The sequence below is a fragment of the Suncus etruscus genome, chromosome 14 (genome assembly GCF_024139225.1).
Source record: "Suncus etruscus isolate mSunEtr1 chromosome 14, mSunEtr1.pri.cur, whole genome shotgun sequence".
NCBI lineage: Eukaryota > Metazoa > Chordata > Mammalia > Eulipotyphla > Soricidae > Suncus > Suncus etruscus.
Window position 1 is genome coordinate 80,106,560 of NC_064861.1, and position 17,079 is coordinate 80,123,638.

Sequence of the window (17,079 nt, forward strand, 5' to 3'; positions counted from 1 at the left end):
AGCAGTACTTGGGGGCCCATGCAGTACCAGGACTGAAATCCAAGCCTTTTACATGCACCAAAGTGCCCTGAAACTTTTGTTTTCTTTCTTTTTTTATATTAGAAATAAAATCTATAAGAAGGGCTAGAGAACTAAAAATGCTGGGCTGAAGCAATAGTACAGTGGGTAAGACACATGCCTTGCTTCTGCTGACCTGGTTTGATCCCCACCATCTCGTATGGTGCTTCAAGCATCTCCAGGAGTAATTCATGAGTATAGAGGAGGAATAACCACTGAGCACCACTGAGTGTGCCCTCCAAAAAATATACATATAAATAAAAGTAAGGGGCCGGAGCGATGGCTCAGCGGTAGGGCATTTGCCTTGCACACGGCCGATATAGGACGAACCTCAGTTTGATCCACCAGCATCCCATATGGTCCCCAAACCAGGAGCAATATCTGAGCACATAGCTAGGAGTAACCCCTAAGCGTCACTGGGTGTGGCCCAAATACATAAATTAATTAATTAATTAATTAATGTAAAGTGTGATGGCAAGACCATGGGCAGCGGGGGTGGAAGGATGAGTGGCTACATGATTTGATTGAAAAAGTGTCAGGTTCAATCCCTGTCACTGTATTTATGGGTCCACCAGCATAACTGGGAGCAACTCCCAAACACAGCAGTGAGTGTGACCCCGCAAAAAAATTAAATATATTTTTTATACACACACACACATACACAGTACATGATTTGCATTGTTAGGACTCTGAGTTCAATACCTGGTGCTGAAAAAGTGAGTAGATGAATAGAGTACTAGATGGAAATTCTTGTTGGCTAAAAGAAAAACAATAACATGTCCTGAACTAGTTTTTCCTGTTTTTGACATAGCACCAGGTGCACCTTCAGCTCCAAGGAGAGGGCGTGGGGCTCATCGAGGAGGCAGGGGAAGGTTTGGTATTCGACGAGATGGTCCAATGAAATTTGAGAAAGACTTTGACTTTGAAAGTGCTAATGCACAGTTTAACAAGGAAGAAATCGACAGAGAGTTTCATAATAAACTGAAATTGAAAGGTGGGTTTTCATTTTCCTACTTAGAAAATAACCTTGACTTGTGAATTGCAGGTGTTTAATACAAGCATTGACTTGTATGGTATGTGCTTGTTTTTTTTTATTAGAAGATAAACTTGAGAAACAAGAGAAGCCTGTAAATGGTGAAGATAAAGGAGATTCAGGAGTTGATACCCAAAATAGTGAAGGCAATGCTGACGAAGAAGATCCACTTGGACCCAATTGCTATTACGACAAAACTAAATCCTTCTTCGATAATATTTCTTGTGATGATAACAGGTACAGTCGTTTAATGTGCTAACTCTATTGAAGTAGAAGTTACCGCATTAGCTCATGAGGTTTAATGAATACAAACAATTTGGCTGTAATTTCTAATATTTTATTTTGCTGAAAGAAAAAAATAATCTTTTTTCTGTTTTTTGGGCCACACCTGGCGGCGCTTAGGGGTTACTCCTGACTCTGGACTCAGAAATCACTCCTTGCAGGCTCGGGACCATATGGGAATTGAACCTGAGTCTGTCCTGGGTTGGTTGCTTGCAAGGCAAATGCTCTACCCTACCACTGTGTTGTCTCTCCGGCTTCAGAAAGAAAAATTTTTTTATTTATTTTTTTTTTTTTTTTGGTTTTTGGGCCACACCCGGTAACGCTCAGGGGTTACTCCTGGCTATGTGCTCAGAAGTTGCTCCTGGTTTGGGGGACCATATGGGACGCCGGGGGATCGAACTGTGGTCCGTCCAAGGCTAGCGCAGGCAAGGCAGGCACCTTACCTCTTGCGCCACCACCCGGCCCCAAGAAAAATATTTTTATTAAAATTTTAAATAATACTTCTTGTAAAGGAATGGCTGTGTGTGTTTTTGTTTGATTGGGCCATACCTGATGATGCTCAGTGTTTGGTCTTGGCTCTGCATTTATGGTCACTCATGGTGGGCTTAGGGGATCATATGGGATATCAGGGATTGAACTAGGGTTGGCTGCATGCAAAGCAAAATGCCTTATCTACTGTAAATGCCTTATCCAGCCCTTAAATAGCTGTGTGCTTTTAAAGGATTCTATCACATTTGAAAAGTAATGACTAAAATAAACATTTCTGGGCTAGAGAGATAGTATGGGGTTAAGATTCTTGGAAAAAATAAAAAACTGTAGAGATATAAAGATCCAAGAAAAATCTCCTAAAGTATATTCTAATTGAAGAGCTTGATTCTAAGTAAAAGTGTGGAGTTTTTTTGTTTTTGTTTTAGAAAAGAACCTAATTCATGGGGCCGGAGAGATAGCATGGAGGTAAGGCATTTGCCTTTTGTGCAGAAGGTCTGTGGTTCGAATCCCAGCATCCCATATGGTCCCCTGAGCTCTGCCAGGTGTGACCCAAAAACCAAAAAAAAAAAGAACCTAATTCATTGTGAAGCATTACCCAGTAGTGCTTGGGCTCCTCCCAGGTCTATCTATGCTCTTGACTATTAGGTGCTCAAGGGACCATGAGACACTGGAGATCAGATTGAAGGTTCCTATGCAAGATTCACATGCAAGGCATGTGACCAAATTCAAGGGGGAATACAAATACAAGGGGAAAATGTGAACAAAACCAAGTTAATCACACAGACTCAAGAAATTACTTTTTGTCTGTGAACAGAAGCAGAAATGTTCTCAGTAACTGGGATAGAGTTCTGGTTTGTCACTGCTCTGGTTTCTGGGCTAGATAGTAGGTTCACAGTCATATTCTTAGGAGTCATATTCTTTTGCACATATCAAATGTGGAAAGAGAAATTGATAAAGGAAACAATTAAAAAACTGGTTTGGGCCAGAGCGATAGCACAGTGTTTGCCTTGCACGCAGCCAACCCAGGACAGACCTGGGTTCAATTCCCAGCATTCCATATGGTCCCCCAAGCCTGCCAGGAGCGATTTCTGAGCACAGAGCCAGAAGTAACCCCTGAGAACTGCCGGGTGTGGCCAAAACAGAAAAATGGTTTGTGGGTCAGAAAAATAATGCTGGGTTGAGGTGCTATGCACACGACCAACCACAGTTCAGTCCCCCACATTGACATATATGGTCCCCCATCACTGCCAGAAGTGATCTTTGAACACAGAGTCAGAAATGAGCAAGTCCTAAGTACAAGCAGGGTGTGGCCCAAAAACCAAACAAACAAAAATTTGGGGGAATGGACTGCAGAGATGACACAAAGGTACAAAACATATATTCTTTGGGAGTGAGAGCAATAGCACACACAGCCTTTGCCTTAAACGAGGACAACCCTGGATGGACCTTGGGTTGATTCCCTATGTCCCATGAGCCTGCCAGGAGTGATTTCTGATTGAAGATCCAGGAGTAACCCCTGAACATTGCCAAGTATGACCCAAAAATCCAAAAAAAATTTTAAAGAAAACATATTCTTTGCATGCAGAATAAAGTCCAGGCTCAATTACTGGTGTCACTTTGTTCATTCAGGTTGCTGGGTATGGCTCAAAAGGGCTTTTTTGAATAAAAATGTTTGAAAGCACTAATACTTCAATTTTAATATTTAAAGACCTAATATTTAAGACCATTTACATCTAAACAGTCAAATTCAGATGAAACCTGAATCAGATGTGTGGAGGTTACTTTAAAATTTTCTGGAATTCCTGTATTGTAGTAGTCATGGGTCTAGAAAATTGTCAAGATTGTCAAGTTAGTTTAAATCAGTGCTTCTCAATTATTTTATGTCATGCCCCCCTAGGAAGAAGAAAACATTTTTCAAGCCCCCCCCCCTCGCGACTGTAAATAGACATACAGAGACATAAACAGGGGGCTTAGCTTGTTATGACAGTGTTTGCAGAGGTCAAACGCGCCCTAAGAAGCACTGGTTTAAAGTTCTTAGTTTCTGGGGCCGGGCGGTGGCGCTAAAGGTAAGGTGCCTGCCTTGCCTGCGCTAGCCTTGGACGAACCGCGGTTCGATCCCCCGGCGTCCCATATGGTCCCCCAAGCCAGGAGCAACTTCTGAGCACATAGCCAGGAGTAACCCCTGAGCGTTACCGGGTGTGGCCCAAAAACCAAAAAAATAAATAAATAAATAAAGTTCTTAGTTTCTGCTGACCAATTAAAATTGTCTCTTGTCTGACTATAGTTTGGTGCCACCTTGTGGCAATTGTTTACTACTACTGCACTATTTTAGCTTGGGGGCACAGGCAGGTTGGAAGGCACATCCTGCTATGGGATTGAACCCTACCCTCCAGCAATAGACATGAATGAGGAGCCAGGAAGATCTCTCAAAGGGCCAGAACAGGTGTATGCTTCACATGCAGAGGCCCCAAGTTCAGGCCTTAGCGCTGCTTGGGAGGCTCAAAATGTAAATAAGCATGAATGATAGCAAGTAGTTTGGGCACTAGCTTCAGGCATCAGATCCAGACATTTTGTTGAAAGTATAGTATAAGAACTTACTTAGAGGCACACTCCCCATGTCCTCTTGCCTTCTCTTCCACTGGAACTGAGTGGAGCTTCATCCCCAGCCCAGTGCTCCTGGACATGCGATGCCAGTACTGAACCCAGATGGGTTCTAGCATGCAAAACCTGCATAACAACTCTCTGAGATACCTCCCCAGGCCTGACAATATTTCTGTAATATGTTGTCATGAACAGTTTGTGACCAATGAAAAACGATACTTATTTGAACATAGCTTTAAGTTGAGAATTAACTCTAGTTTCCTGGATTAATTCTTTAAAACCCAATCTACTAAATATTATTTGTCCTTAAAATAGAGAAAGAAGACCAACCTGGGCTGAAGAAAGAAGATTGAATGCTGAAACATTCGGAATCCCGCTTCGTCCAAACCGTGGCCGAGGGGGTTACAGAGGCAGAGGAGGTCTTGGCTTCCGTGGCGGTCGAGGACGTGGCAGCGGCAGAGGTGGTACTTTCACCACCCCTCGGGGATTTCGTGGGGGATTCAGAGGAGGTCGTGGTGGCAGGGAGTTTGCGGATTTTGAATATAGGGTAAGTACTATGTGCTTTGGTGCTGACATACAGATTTAAGAAACTTAGTGCAGGAGGACAGTGCCAGAATCAAATCGTAGGCTTTACTACTGAGCCATGTCCTGAACCCTTTTGACCCTTTTTTCTTTTTTTGGTTGGTGCTAGGAGGATATTCCTGTCTCTGTACTCAGGAATTACTTCTAGCGATGCTCAGGGGACCTTTTGGGATGCCGGGGATCAAACCCAGGTCAGCCATGTGCAAAGCAAACACTGTACCTGCGGTACTATGACAGGTACGCAGGTACAGCCCTTTTTTATTTTGCGAGTTGGGCCATTTGTATTTGTGCTCAGGACTTACTATCTCTCAGGACACAGAAACATGGCTTTAGATTTTCTGAATTGATAAAATTTCACCAAAAATACTGGGCCCAGAGAGATAGCACAGAGCTGTTTGCCTTGCAAGCAGCTCATCCAGGACCAAAGGTGGTTGGTTCAAATCCCGGTGTCCCATATGGTCCTCCGTGCCTGCCAGGAGCTATTTCTGAGCAGACAGCCAGGAGTAACCCCTGAGCACTGCCGGGTGTGACCCAAAAACAAACAAACAAAAAAAATACTATGAGAAACTCACTTAGAATTATTTATTTTGTCTGTTGCTTTCTTTTAACATCTTTTGATTTTGTTGATGTTGTTGTTATTGGAAGCACATGGCATTACTAAAGACTTTTTTTTTTTTTTTGGTTTTTGGGCCACGCTCAGTGACACTCAGGGCTTACTCCTGGGTTGGGGGACCATATGGGATGCCAGGGGATCGAACCACAGTTCGTCCTAGGCTAGTGTGTGCAAGGTAGATGCCTTACACCCTGTGCCACTCTGGCCCCTACTAAAGACATTTTTTATGTTGTTTTTTTCTTTGTGGAGTGGGAAGCTAGAGGCTGTACTTGGTGGTTCTCAGGGCTTCTGCCTCTCTGCTCAGGGGTCTCCTGGCAGGCTCACAGGCCTATATGTGGTTCCAACTATTGAACCAAGGTCAACTATGGTGTAACTATCAACTATGGCAATGCAGTACTATCTCTATTCCCTAAAAACACGTTCTTTTACAAGGTATGATTTATTAACAAAAGATTCTAAAGAGACCATATTGAGAATGAAACATAAGCTTATGCCTTCAGTACCAAATAACATTAGCATATTACTTGTATGAAATTAACATTTTCTGAATATCTTCACATAATAAATCTCTTAAACCTCATAGTAACTTTTATAAAACAGGTTTGGACTAGAGCAATAGTATAACAAGTAGGCTGCTTGCTTTACACTCAGCCAATCCAGCTTTAATCCCCAGCATCCCGCATGGTTTTCCTTAGCACTACTGAATGTGGACCCCCCCCAAAAATATACTTCAGGTTCTATTTTTATCTTCATTTTTCTTTCTTTTTTGTTTTGTTTTGTTTTGTTTTGTTTTGTTTTGTTTTTTAGGTTTTTGGGCCACACCCGTTGACGCTCAGGGGTTGGTTACTCCTGGCTATGTGCTCAGAAGTCGCTCCTGGCTTGGGAGACCATACGGGACGCCGGGGAATCGAACCTCGGTCCATCCTAGGCTAGCTCTGGCAAAGCAGACACCTTACCTCTAGCACCACCACACCGGTCCCTTTATCTTTATTTTTCAAGTTAGAAAATAGGTATAGGGCCAGAGCGATGGTGCAAGCAGTAGAACATTTGCCTTGCACGTGCTAACCTAGGATGGACTGTGGTTTGAATCCCCAGCATCCCATATGGTCCCCGAAGCCAGGAACAATTTCTGAGCACATAACCAGAAGTAACCCGGGTGTGGCCCAATAAATAAAAAAATAACTTTCCCAAGTTCACACAGCTAGCAAATGATAATGCTGAGCTTAAATTTAGTAATTACTAAGTTCCTAAATTGGAGCTTGGAGCTTTTAATTTACCGTATAAGACGACTTTTGAAACAAAAAGTCAACTGAAAATCGGGGGTTGTCTTATACGCCGTGTATATCCCGAAAAATGTTTCAATGTGCACTAAACGAAAATTGTCTGAATATTGCCACAAAACGAATTTTCTAACTCGATCCTGCACCAATCACTGCCAGGCTGCTCCGACCGCCTCTCTAACTCAGCCTATCCAAGCATGCTTTTTATGCATGCTAATTAGACAATGTTCTGGACTCGAATCTACACTGTAAAAAGCCTGCTCAGATTGGCCAGACTCAGAGAGGAAGTCTGTTACAGTATAACCTTTGAACCTTTGCTTGTTGTGATTGACTCACTGTGGTACATGAGTATAGGAACACATGCAGCACAGGAACGTTCTGTCCGATACAGCGAATATAGGCCTAAACCAGGGGTCTCAAATTCGCGGCCCGCGGGCCATTTGCGGCCCTCCGTACATTTTGTGGCCCACGGCCAGCCTTCAAATATTGCAGTATTCGCGATTATTTGCTTACCGAATAATCGCATTAAACATTCGCATACCCCAAGCAGTTCTGTTTGGGGTATGCAAATGTTTAATGTGATTTTTTTGCGATTTTTTTTTTTCTTACTAATGCTATTTTTTTATTGCGAATATTCGGGAAGCGAAATCCCTTATGCGGCCCTACCTCACCCCGACTTTGCCTACTGCGGCCCCCAGGTAAATTGAGTTTGAGACCCCTGGCCTAAACCTGTTTTAACTGCAAAATTAGGGGGTCGTCTTATACGCCCGCAAATACAGTAGTTTTGTAAAAACTCAACCATGTTTTCCCTTGTTTTCTTATTTACATCACATTGATATTTAGAAACTGATAGGAAATTCTATATAATATTGTACAATTTAGTATGGTTTGTATCTGGGTTTTTGTTTGTTTTATTTTTGTCTTGTTTGTTTTATTTTGGTCACACCCTGTGGCGCTCAGGGGTTACTCCTGGCTCTGCGCTCAGAAATCGATCCTGGTTGGCACGGGGGACCATATGGGATGCTGGGATTCAAACCACAGACCATTCTAAATTGGCTACATGAATGGCAAATGCCCTCCTGCTGTATACTCTCCAGCCTTCTTTTCTCATCTCTTTTTGTCCTCCCTCTTTATAAAGTAAATGTGTTTTTCTCACCTTCCAGCATGCTATGATGTGTGTGCTTCTCCAGGTCAGAAATCTAGTCCTGACGTTGGCCCTTTTAGCCAGCTAGCTGTACTTTTCTTTGTTTCCTCTGCTAATTTCTGGGCCTTCTTACCTTCTTAGCTTCAGACATATTCCTGTCTCAGTACATTTCTACCTCTTCCCTTCTTGCAGACATTCATGCTCATGTTTCTCTCTAGGTTGCTTTCCCTTTCTCTCCCATGCCCTTTGTGAGCTAGAGGACATCAGTATACAGCTTTTAATCATTTTTTCTACCTAGTCAATGTCTGTTTCAGCTTCATTTCTTTGTTTCCACTTGTTTTGTGACCTTCCTCACAATGACCTCATCATCATCTTGTCTGTCTCAGTTGGGATCCTCCCAGAATTCTCACCAGCTGTTTTCATTATTTCAAAACATCCCTTAGACCAGTGGTCGGCAACATGTGGCTCTTTACACTTTTAATTTGACTCTTCTGTGTGCCAGGCGGCCGCTCCAGGAGTCAGGACTCTGCTCCTAGCCTCTGCCAGTGTGCGCCCTGTGTGGCTCTCAAAATAAATTTCAATCGTGGTTTTGGCGAGATTTGGCTCAGTTGAAAAGAAAGGTTGGGGGCCGGGTGGTGGCGCTAGAGGTAAGTGCCTGCGCTAGCCTTGGATGGACCGCGGTTTCATCCCCCGGCGTCCCATATGGTCCCCCAAGCCAGGAGCAACTTCTGAGCGCGTAGCCAGGAGTAACCCCTGAGCGTCACCAGGTGTGACCCAAAAACCAAAAAAAAAAAAAAAAGAAAAGAAAAGTTGTCGACCACTGCTTTAGACAGTGGAGGTATCCATGATCATGGCCCATTCCCATATCGGCACGTACATTGTTTTGAGATGTCCCTGCCAGCCAGCCCCCACCATGAACCACTGATTTGTGTCCACTCCCTCAGTCTCCATCTATCTCACTTCAGGCAGTATCAGTGGCATGAACCTAGTCAGAACTTGTGGCCATATTTATTCACTCTTCAAAGTAGTCTTTGAAGACTACTTTCAGTCTGCTTGGGTTGGAGGAAAGTATGTTTTGATTTGATAGCGATCACATTCAGTCGTATCCATCCCTCAAAGTGCTATGCTGGGAACCAGTGGAACTACAACCAGTGCTTAGGGAAAGGGTTCTTTGATGGTGGGTATAGTATGGTAATGCTGTATTTCTGAATTACTTAGCGTTAGAAACAGCTGCCTAAAAGCAAAAGTCGGATGGGACCAGAGAGCCAGTCATAAACCCTAAGCACCATCAGGTGTAGCCCAAAAACCAAAATAAGTAAAACTTGTGCTATATAGACACCTCATGGAATACTTCTCAGCTATTTTAAAATTTGAGGCTGTGCCTTTCAAAACAACATGGATAATAAAACGTAGTGTTTCTATATACATACATGGTCCCCCAGGCTTGCCAGAAGTGATTTCTAAGTGCAGAACCAGGAGTATACCCAGAGCACTGCAGGTGTGACCAAAAAGCCAAAAGGAGGAAAAGACCCTACCAGTAACCCCTTTTCTCCAAATCTCCAAGGATCTGAAAATTCTCTTAAACTTGCATTAAGTTTGAAGTGAGGAGATGAGACGGGGTGGATTGAGCCCTTTTCTTTATATATGCTGCAGCTGATGAGGTTGAGTCACCAGCGTGGAGGAGACCGATTGTCTTCCATTTGAATCTGTATACAGCGTGTATCCAAGACATTGAGTATCTGGGAACCAGAGCTAAGACACCACTTCTTATGCTTGATCCCTGGCACCAAAAGACATAAAACCAAGTTTCTAAAATAAAACTACGCAATACTCTGTTTCTCTCCTTTCCACTTTTATTTTATATTTCCCTCTACAGTCTCTCTGTCTTGGTCTTTTACCTTTTCTTTTTAACCTTTCTGGTGGGGGGAGAATCAGCTTATTTAGACACTGCAAGATCTAAATTGATTTTACGTGAAAGATTAAAATACAATGGGGGTATGTGAAAGTTGACTTTGGTGGAGGCCAGAGATCAACTTCCTCTTCTTTGTGCACCAGCTTATACCATGCATGCATATTTTTATCTAATAACATTGTGTAAGTTGTTTGGTTTTGTACACACAACTCTTTACAAAGGAAACAGGTGCGTCTAACAGTTGGATGAACATCAATGAGGAGGTCATATGTGAGGGAACAGCAGGCCATCGGAAGTCAGAGCACCTGACTAATGCAGTGCACAGGCCTTCAGTTAAGGGTCATGTGACTGCACTAGCTTCTTAAGCTTCCGATTGCGTTATCTCTGCTTCCTTTTTGATTTTGTTTTGTTTTTGAATCATACTGGTAAGTGCTGGGGGCTACAACCCTGCCCTCCCTACATAGTCTTTTTCAGAACATTAACAATTTAAGGCTATTCTTGGAACAGGGCAGCAGGGAGTGTAGTTTATTCACAGATCAGGAACACATGCTTTGCATTATGGGAGACCTAGATGCAATTCCCAATACCACAAAAGTTCCCCAGCACCTCTTAGAATGACCCCCTAACTACAGTGTGCTCCCCTCCAAAAATATCCTCAAATTTGGGAAGTAACTGAAATGGTATAGATTACATGGTTAATATATATTTGCCCTGTGTTCTATTTTCAGCACCATAAGGTCTCCCAAACACCTCCAGGTGTGACCCCAGTGGCCCCAGTCACCATACTGTAGAGCTGGGCCTGAGCCACCATACCTGCAGAGCTGCACCATTTACAATAAAGTATTTTAATGCTATCTGTGATTTTTTTTTAATCACTTCACACGTGTACATGAGATGCCAGCCTCAAACCTGATTGGTCCACTTGGGCAGCTTGCTAGACAAGCGCTGTGGTGCTGGACTAGGGCTCCGGCCCCAATGCTATCGGATTTTAAAATACCGAAATACATAACAAATTATGGGGGGTGTCCCATAATTTAAGAAATCATTAGGGGCCAGGGAGATTGTACAAAGAAAAGCCTTGCCTTGCATATGACTAACCCTGGTTCAGTCCTTGGTACCATGTATGGTTCCCTGGTGTCATCAGAAGCAAGCCCTGAGCACTGCTGAGTGTGGCCAGACAAAATAAAGTGGAACCTGAGAGAGTATGCAACAGGTACAGCCTTGCCCACACCAATCCAGATTCAATTCTCAGTACCTCATATGGTCCCCAAATCCACCAGGAAATGATCCCAGGGTGAGAGCAAAGACAGACAAACCCCCTATAAAACTCCCAACAGCCAAAGATAATGGGCTACTGGGCTCCCACCTCATCTCAGTAGAGAAGCTTCTGAGACCAGCCCACAGCACTGTGGGTAATAAACTAAAGAGCTGTTCTCAATGTGTCTTCTGGAAATCAGGGCCATAGATTTGTTCATAAGCATACAAGAGTGTAAATATATAGAGGTAATTAATAAAAAAAATAGTTAAAGCAAATTAAGAATTATTGAAAGCCAAAATTTTGAAGCATGTGTTGATTTTTTCCCCTTTTTAGAAAGACAACAAAGTTGCTGCGTAGTCTACAAACAAGTCTTTGAAAATAGGTGAATAGCTCTTCATGGTCCTAAGAATTGGTTTCAGTCTTTGTGAAGAACGAAGAAGTGAATTGAAGAAGTGAATCGCTGTATATTTGTCACCAGCACTGGGTTTTTTTTGTTTGTTATTTCTCTGCTTAATTTCAAAGATATGATGCAGTTACTTTTAGGGGCAGGGCGGGGGGGGGGGGAGCTCATCTTTTAAAAAAAAATGAGCATTAAATATATTTGGAATAGCAGAAGGTTAAGTAATTTCTTATGTATAGTTAACTAAAGCAGTACTTCAGTGGGACTTATAAGTATTTTTTCATTACTGAAAGGATTTTTCTTATTACTGAGTCGTATTTGGCAATTACTGCAAGTTGCCTGCAGCTAGGGCCGTGAGACTGTGTTTTGAGCCCCAGAAGCGTCGTGTGTATCTGTGTGTGGGTGTGTGCGGGTGACTGTCTTTCTTTTTGGAAATCTTGTAATATCCCTTTTGAGGTAGCTTATTTCGTCACTTAATTAGGGTGCTGGATGGTAGAGAATTTTGTCAGTCCGCTATGTACACAACAGTAAATACTGTTTCTTAGGCAAAGGTAACTTTTTTATATAGTTGTAAAATTCCATTATATTCCATTGCCAAAGAAACATTAAGAACTTTGTATAGCTGTATAAAAAGCAACTAATTTTTTAAAGAATAAACATTTTAAAGTCAGCAAACATACTGTGTCCTTGCAGAAATTGATGACTGAGGAGCAGAGATATGGGTGGGTCTTTTTTTATTTTTCCTTTTCAGAGTTTTCCAGGCTTAAGATTTTTATTTTATTTCATTTTTAATGTTTGGAGCATAAATGTAAATTTGTTACCTTCTTCCATTATAAAAAGGATATAAATTATTCAAGCTTATTGTAAGAAGCTTATTTTGTATTTGTCCAAATAGTAAATACTTTCAGTATATGAATGTAAATAATCACAGATTAAAATGTACTTAGCTGTATTTTCAAATAAGGAACTTCCCTCTTTTTTTTTAAGACATTGAAACTACGCTTCAGTTAACTTATTACTCTCTTACATGCCTGGAAATTTTTTTTGTGACACCTGGCTCATTCCATTATATTTCTAGAGGCTTCAGAATCTTAGTGAATATTTTGACTACCTTCAATATATCAGAACACTAGTCCTCGTGCCTGTGACCCACTGATAACTTAGTGTCGACTTCATTGCTGATTCTAAATTACTAGCAAATGTTTTTGATATTTTCAACTAGAGTGAACAAAATCTGGCCACTTTTGTGTTTTATGAAGGCCATGGAATAAAGGGATCCAAAGATTTAAATACTTTATTCTATTTTGGTTTTGTTAACTTTCTCAATAAAGTAGTAGTCATAAATATGTGGAAAGCTGCACTGTAGGACAATTGGAATATTTAAAGATGATTGATATTTTTAATTTTAATTTTATATCTTTTGTATAGCTTTACAAGGAACTGTTTTGTAATTCGGTTTCATTATTAAGGTCCAGTATTTGGCAGCCATAGTTTCGATAATATTGTTTAATACTGTTTGCTTGCATGTTAACAACAAAACCTTTCGGAGGACCCCCCAAATCATGATACTGAACACATTTTTGAGGCATTCTGAACAGCAGAGTAAGTGCCATGGTGAATACTGGGATGTCTCGGGCCTATTTCAAGAAGAAAAACTGTAAATACCAATTCCACCTGCCCTAAAAGTATGAATTCATGCATTTTCCCCAGCCTTCTGGGTCTCTGACTACAGCATATGGTGCCCCAATAACTGGCAGCATGGCACACCTGCAGTGCACCTTACAATATTAAATCAAAATTTTTATTCTGGGGCTGGAGAGATAGCATGGAGGTAAAGCGTTTGCCTTTCATGCAAGAGGTCATCGGTTCGAATCCCAGCGTCCCATATGGTCCCCTGTGCCTGCCAGGAGCAATTTCTGAGCATGGAGCCAGGAGTAACCCCTGAGCACTGCCGGGTGTGACCCAAAAACCACAAAAAAAAAAAAAAAAAAAAAAAAAAAAAAAAAAAAAAAAAAAAAAATTTTTATTCTACGGCAGAATAAAACTATTCAGTAAAAAATGTTTGTCAAACATTTTTCTTTTTCTTTAAATAGCATTGTTCTCTTAACAGAAGCATAATGAAAAGCATCTATAAAATGTAAGAGTGGGGGGCCGGGCGGTGGCGCTCGAGGTAAGGTGCCTGCCTTACCTGTGCTAGCCTAGGAGACGGACCGCGGTTCGATCCCCCGGCGTCCCATATGGTCCCCCAAGCCAGGAGGGACTTCTGAGCGCATAGCCAGGAGTAACCCCTGAGCGTCACCGGGTGTGGCCCAAAAACCAAAAAAAAAAAAAAAAAAAAAATGTAAGAGTGGAATTATGGTCATGGTTATATTCCCTAAAATACCTAAATCAATTACTTTTTTTAATTAAAAACTTGATTTAAAAATTTTTTTAAAGATTAATTTTGGGAGCCCGGAGAGATAGCACAGCGGTGTTTGCCTTGCAAGCAGCCGATCCAGGACCAAAGGTGGTTGGTTTGAATCCCGGTATCCCATATGGTTCCCCTGTGCATGCCAGGAGCTATTTCTGAGCAAACAGCCAGGAGTAAGCCCTGAGCCCATATTGAGTGCAGCATCACAAGTTCCCTACCTGTTGTACTCTCTCTCCAGCTTCTGTTTTATCTGTGTCGAGGACCTCAGCTGGCATGAGGGGAAGGGCTAAGAATGGTTGCCGTCCTGCACTTTGCTAGGCATGGATCTGACCAGAGTGCATCAATGGCCCCTTCACTAGGAGAAAGGCCGGCTAGGCAATGGGAAGAAACTTAATGGGGTTGACCTTTAAAATATCTTCTAGAGGGGCTGGCGAGGTGGCGCTAGAGGTAAGGTGTCTGCCTTGCAAGCGCTAGCCAAGGAAGGACCAGGGTTCGATCCCCCGGCGTCCCATGTGGTCCCCACAAGCCAGGGGCAATTTCTGAGCGCTTAGCCAGGAGTAACCCCTGAGCATCAAACAGGTGTGGCCCAGAAAACAAAAAAAAAAAAAAAATAGGTGTGTGTGTGTGTGTGTGTATATATATATATCTTCTAGAGGCTGGAGCAATAGCACAGCAGCAGTAAGGTGTTTGCCTGGTACGTGGCCAACACAGGAGAGATCCTGGTTCAATTCCCGGCACCCCATATGGTCCCCCAAGCCTGCCAGGAGCGATTTCTGAGTGCCACCAGATGTGACCAAAAAAAAAAAAATCTTCTAATGTCTTTACATAACATATCAAAGGTCCATTAGAAGGGTCAGAGTGAAGGGAAGTGGGGAAGGAAGGGAGGGAGGGAGGGAGAGAAACACAAAAAAAGGAGAAAAAAATAAAGAAGGGTCAGAGTGATAGTACAACAGGTAAGATGCTTGCTTTGCACCATGCTGATCTGGGTTCAATCCTCTGGATCCCTTATATTCCCTGATGCCCACCTGGAATCCTTGAGTGCAGAGCCAGGAGTAGCCTAAGTACTATGTAGTACATGACCAAAACAGGACAGAGTTTAAAAGGGACAGTAGCACCATCAGCAATTTGGAAATTCATTATCACATGACATCCTATTCTCAAATCTTGTGTCAGAATCAACTGGGGAACTTTTTTTTCTCACAATGTGGAGATTGCACTTAAGGCATCATACCTGTTGTATTGCCTAGTTACATCCTTAACACCAGTTGAGGTACATATTTTTTAAAGTTCAAAAAAAAGAATCTCAAGGGGCCGGGCGGTGGCGCTAGAGGTAAGGTGTCTGCCTTGCCTGCGCTAGCCTTGGACGGACCGTGGTTCGATCCCCCGGCGTCCCATATGGTCCCCCAAGCCAGGAGCGACTTCTGAGAGCATAGCCAGGAGTAACCCCTGAGCGTTACCGGGTGTGGCCCAAAAACCAAAAATAAATAAATAAATAAATAAATAAATAAAATAAAGTTAAAATGCCTGGAATGGAAATGAGTAGAATAGAACACCCAGTGGTTCATCTAACCGTCCATTTCTTTAAAAGTCTGGGTGAAGTTTCCACAGTAGGATCATTCTTGTTTTGTATTGTTTTTGAGTATTTAGGCCACACCCTGCAATGTTGAGGAGTTACTCTTGACTCTGCACTCAGGAATCACTCCTGACAGGCTTTGGAGACCATAATTCTGGGATCAAACCCTAATTGGAGATGTGCAGGGCGAACGCCCAACCTACTATATATACTATTGATCCAGTCCCACAGCAGGATCATTCTTACTATTTCCTCATCTTTTTTTTTTTTTTTTTTTTTTTTGGCTTTTGGCTTTGGGGTCACACCCGGCAGTGCTCAGGGGTTACTCCTGGCTCTGTGCTCAGAAATCGCTCCTGTCAGGCTTTGGGGACCATATGGGATGCCTGTATTCAAACCACCGTCCTTCTGCATCTAAGGCAAACGCTTTACCGCTGTGCTATCTCTCTGCCCCCTATTTCCTCATCTTTTCCAAATATGTATATCCGGGTTGTGACTAGAGCATGATGAGAGGAAAGATGAGGGTGGGGAGTTACAGTGTGCATCTTTGCAGGATAGAATCTGGAGGGGAATTGGAAGTGTAGAGCCCAGATTATCTGCCTAGGAAGAAGCTGATCCTCAGATAATTTTGTCCAGACCACGTCAACAGAGACACCTTGTTGAAAGATGATAAGTTGGTCTACACTGGCAGAATCTTCAAGTAAATAACCAAGGGAATTTACTCGGGATTCTGAGATCACCCATCTGCTTCCTTTGCGTGTTTGATCGTTCCTTGTAGTTGACAAGTTTGGGGTACAATTGGAATCCATCCGACGGAATGGCGATATCCACATTCTTTGCAGCTAAGGCTGTCACATGAGATTTACAGGAATAACTCGGGAGAGGTCTCTCCTGAGCCAGTAGAACAAATAAGTTGGGTGAAGAAGAGCAAGACAGAACAGCAGAGCAAAAGAAAATAATTGCTGCGATGCTTCCCAGGTAGCCAGATCAGGTCTGATATCTCTGGCCTTCTCGGAAAGGGGGATGAACTTCAGCAGCCCAATACTATCCTCTATGCCCTCTGATAGAAACTGCCCTTTATGGACCGAAGTGGTAGGGTGTTTGTCTTGCGTGCAACCGACCCAAGGGACCCTGTTCGATTCCCAGCATCCCATATAATCCCCCAGCCTGCCAGAGGTGATTTCTGAGTGCAGAAACTAGGAGTGATCTCTGAGCACTGCTGGGTGTGGACCAAAAAACAACCAATAAATAAAGTTTAAAAATATTACCCTTATAGGGGCCGGAGAGATAGCATGGAGGTAAAGCGTTTGCCTTTCATGCAGGAGGTCATCGGTTCGAATCCCGGCGTCCCATATGGTCCCCCGTGCCTGCCAGGAGCAATTTCTGAGCCTGGAGCCAGGAGCACTGCCTGGTGTGACCCAAAAACCAAAAAAAAAAAAAAAAAAAAT

General features: G+C 42.7%; 1 protein-coding gene across 4 annotated transcripts in view; it reads left to right on the plus strand.

The window, feature by feature from the left end:
- Positions 1-13,473, plus strand: part of LSM14A (LSM14A mRNA processing body assembly factor) — a 57,681-nt gene extending 44,208 nt beyond the window's left edge. For all 4 annotated transcript variants that reach the window (XM_049786606.1, XM_049786608.1, XM_049786607.1 and 1 more), the window contains 4 exons: positions 869-1,051; positions 1,156-1,327; positions 4,778-5,009; positions 11,585-13,473. In XM_049786606.1, the coding sequence (XP_049642563.1) occupies positions 869-1,051; positions 1,156-1,327; positions 4,778-5,009; positions 11,585-11,608 (611 nt within the window). In that variant the 3' untranslated portion in view covers positions 11,609-13,473. The remainder of the gene's footprint in view (positions 1-868; positions 1,052-1,155; positions 1,328-4,777; positions 5,010-11,584) is intronic.
- The last annotated feature ends 3,606 nt before the right edge of the window (positions 13,474-17,079 follow it).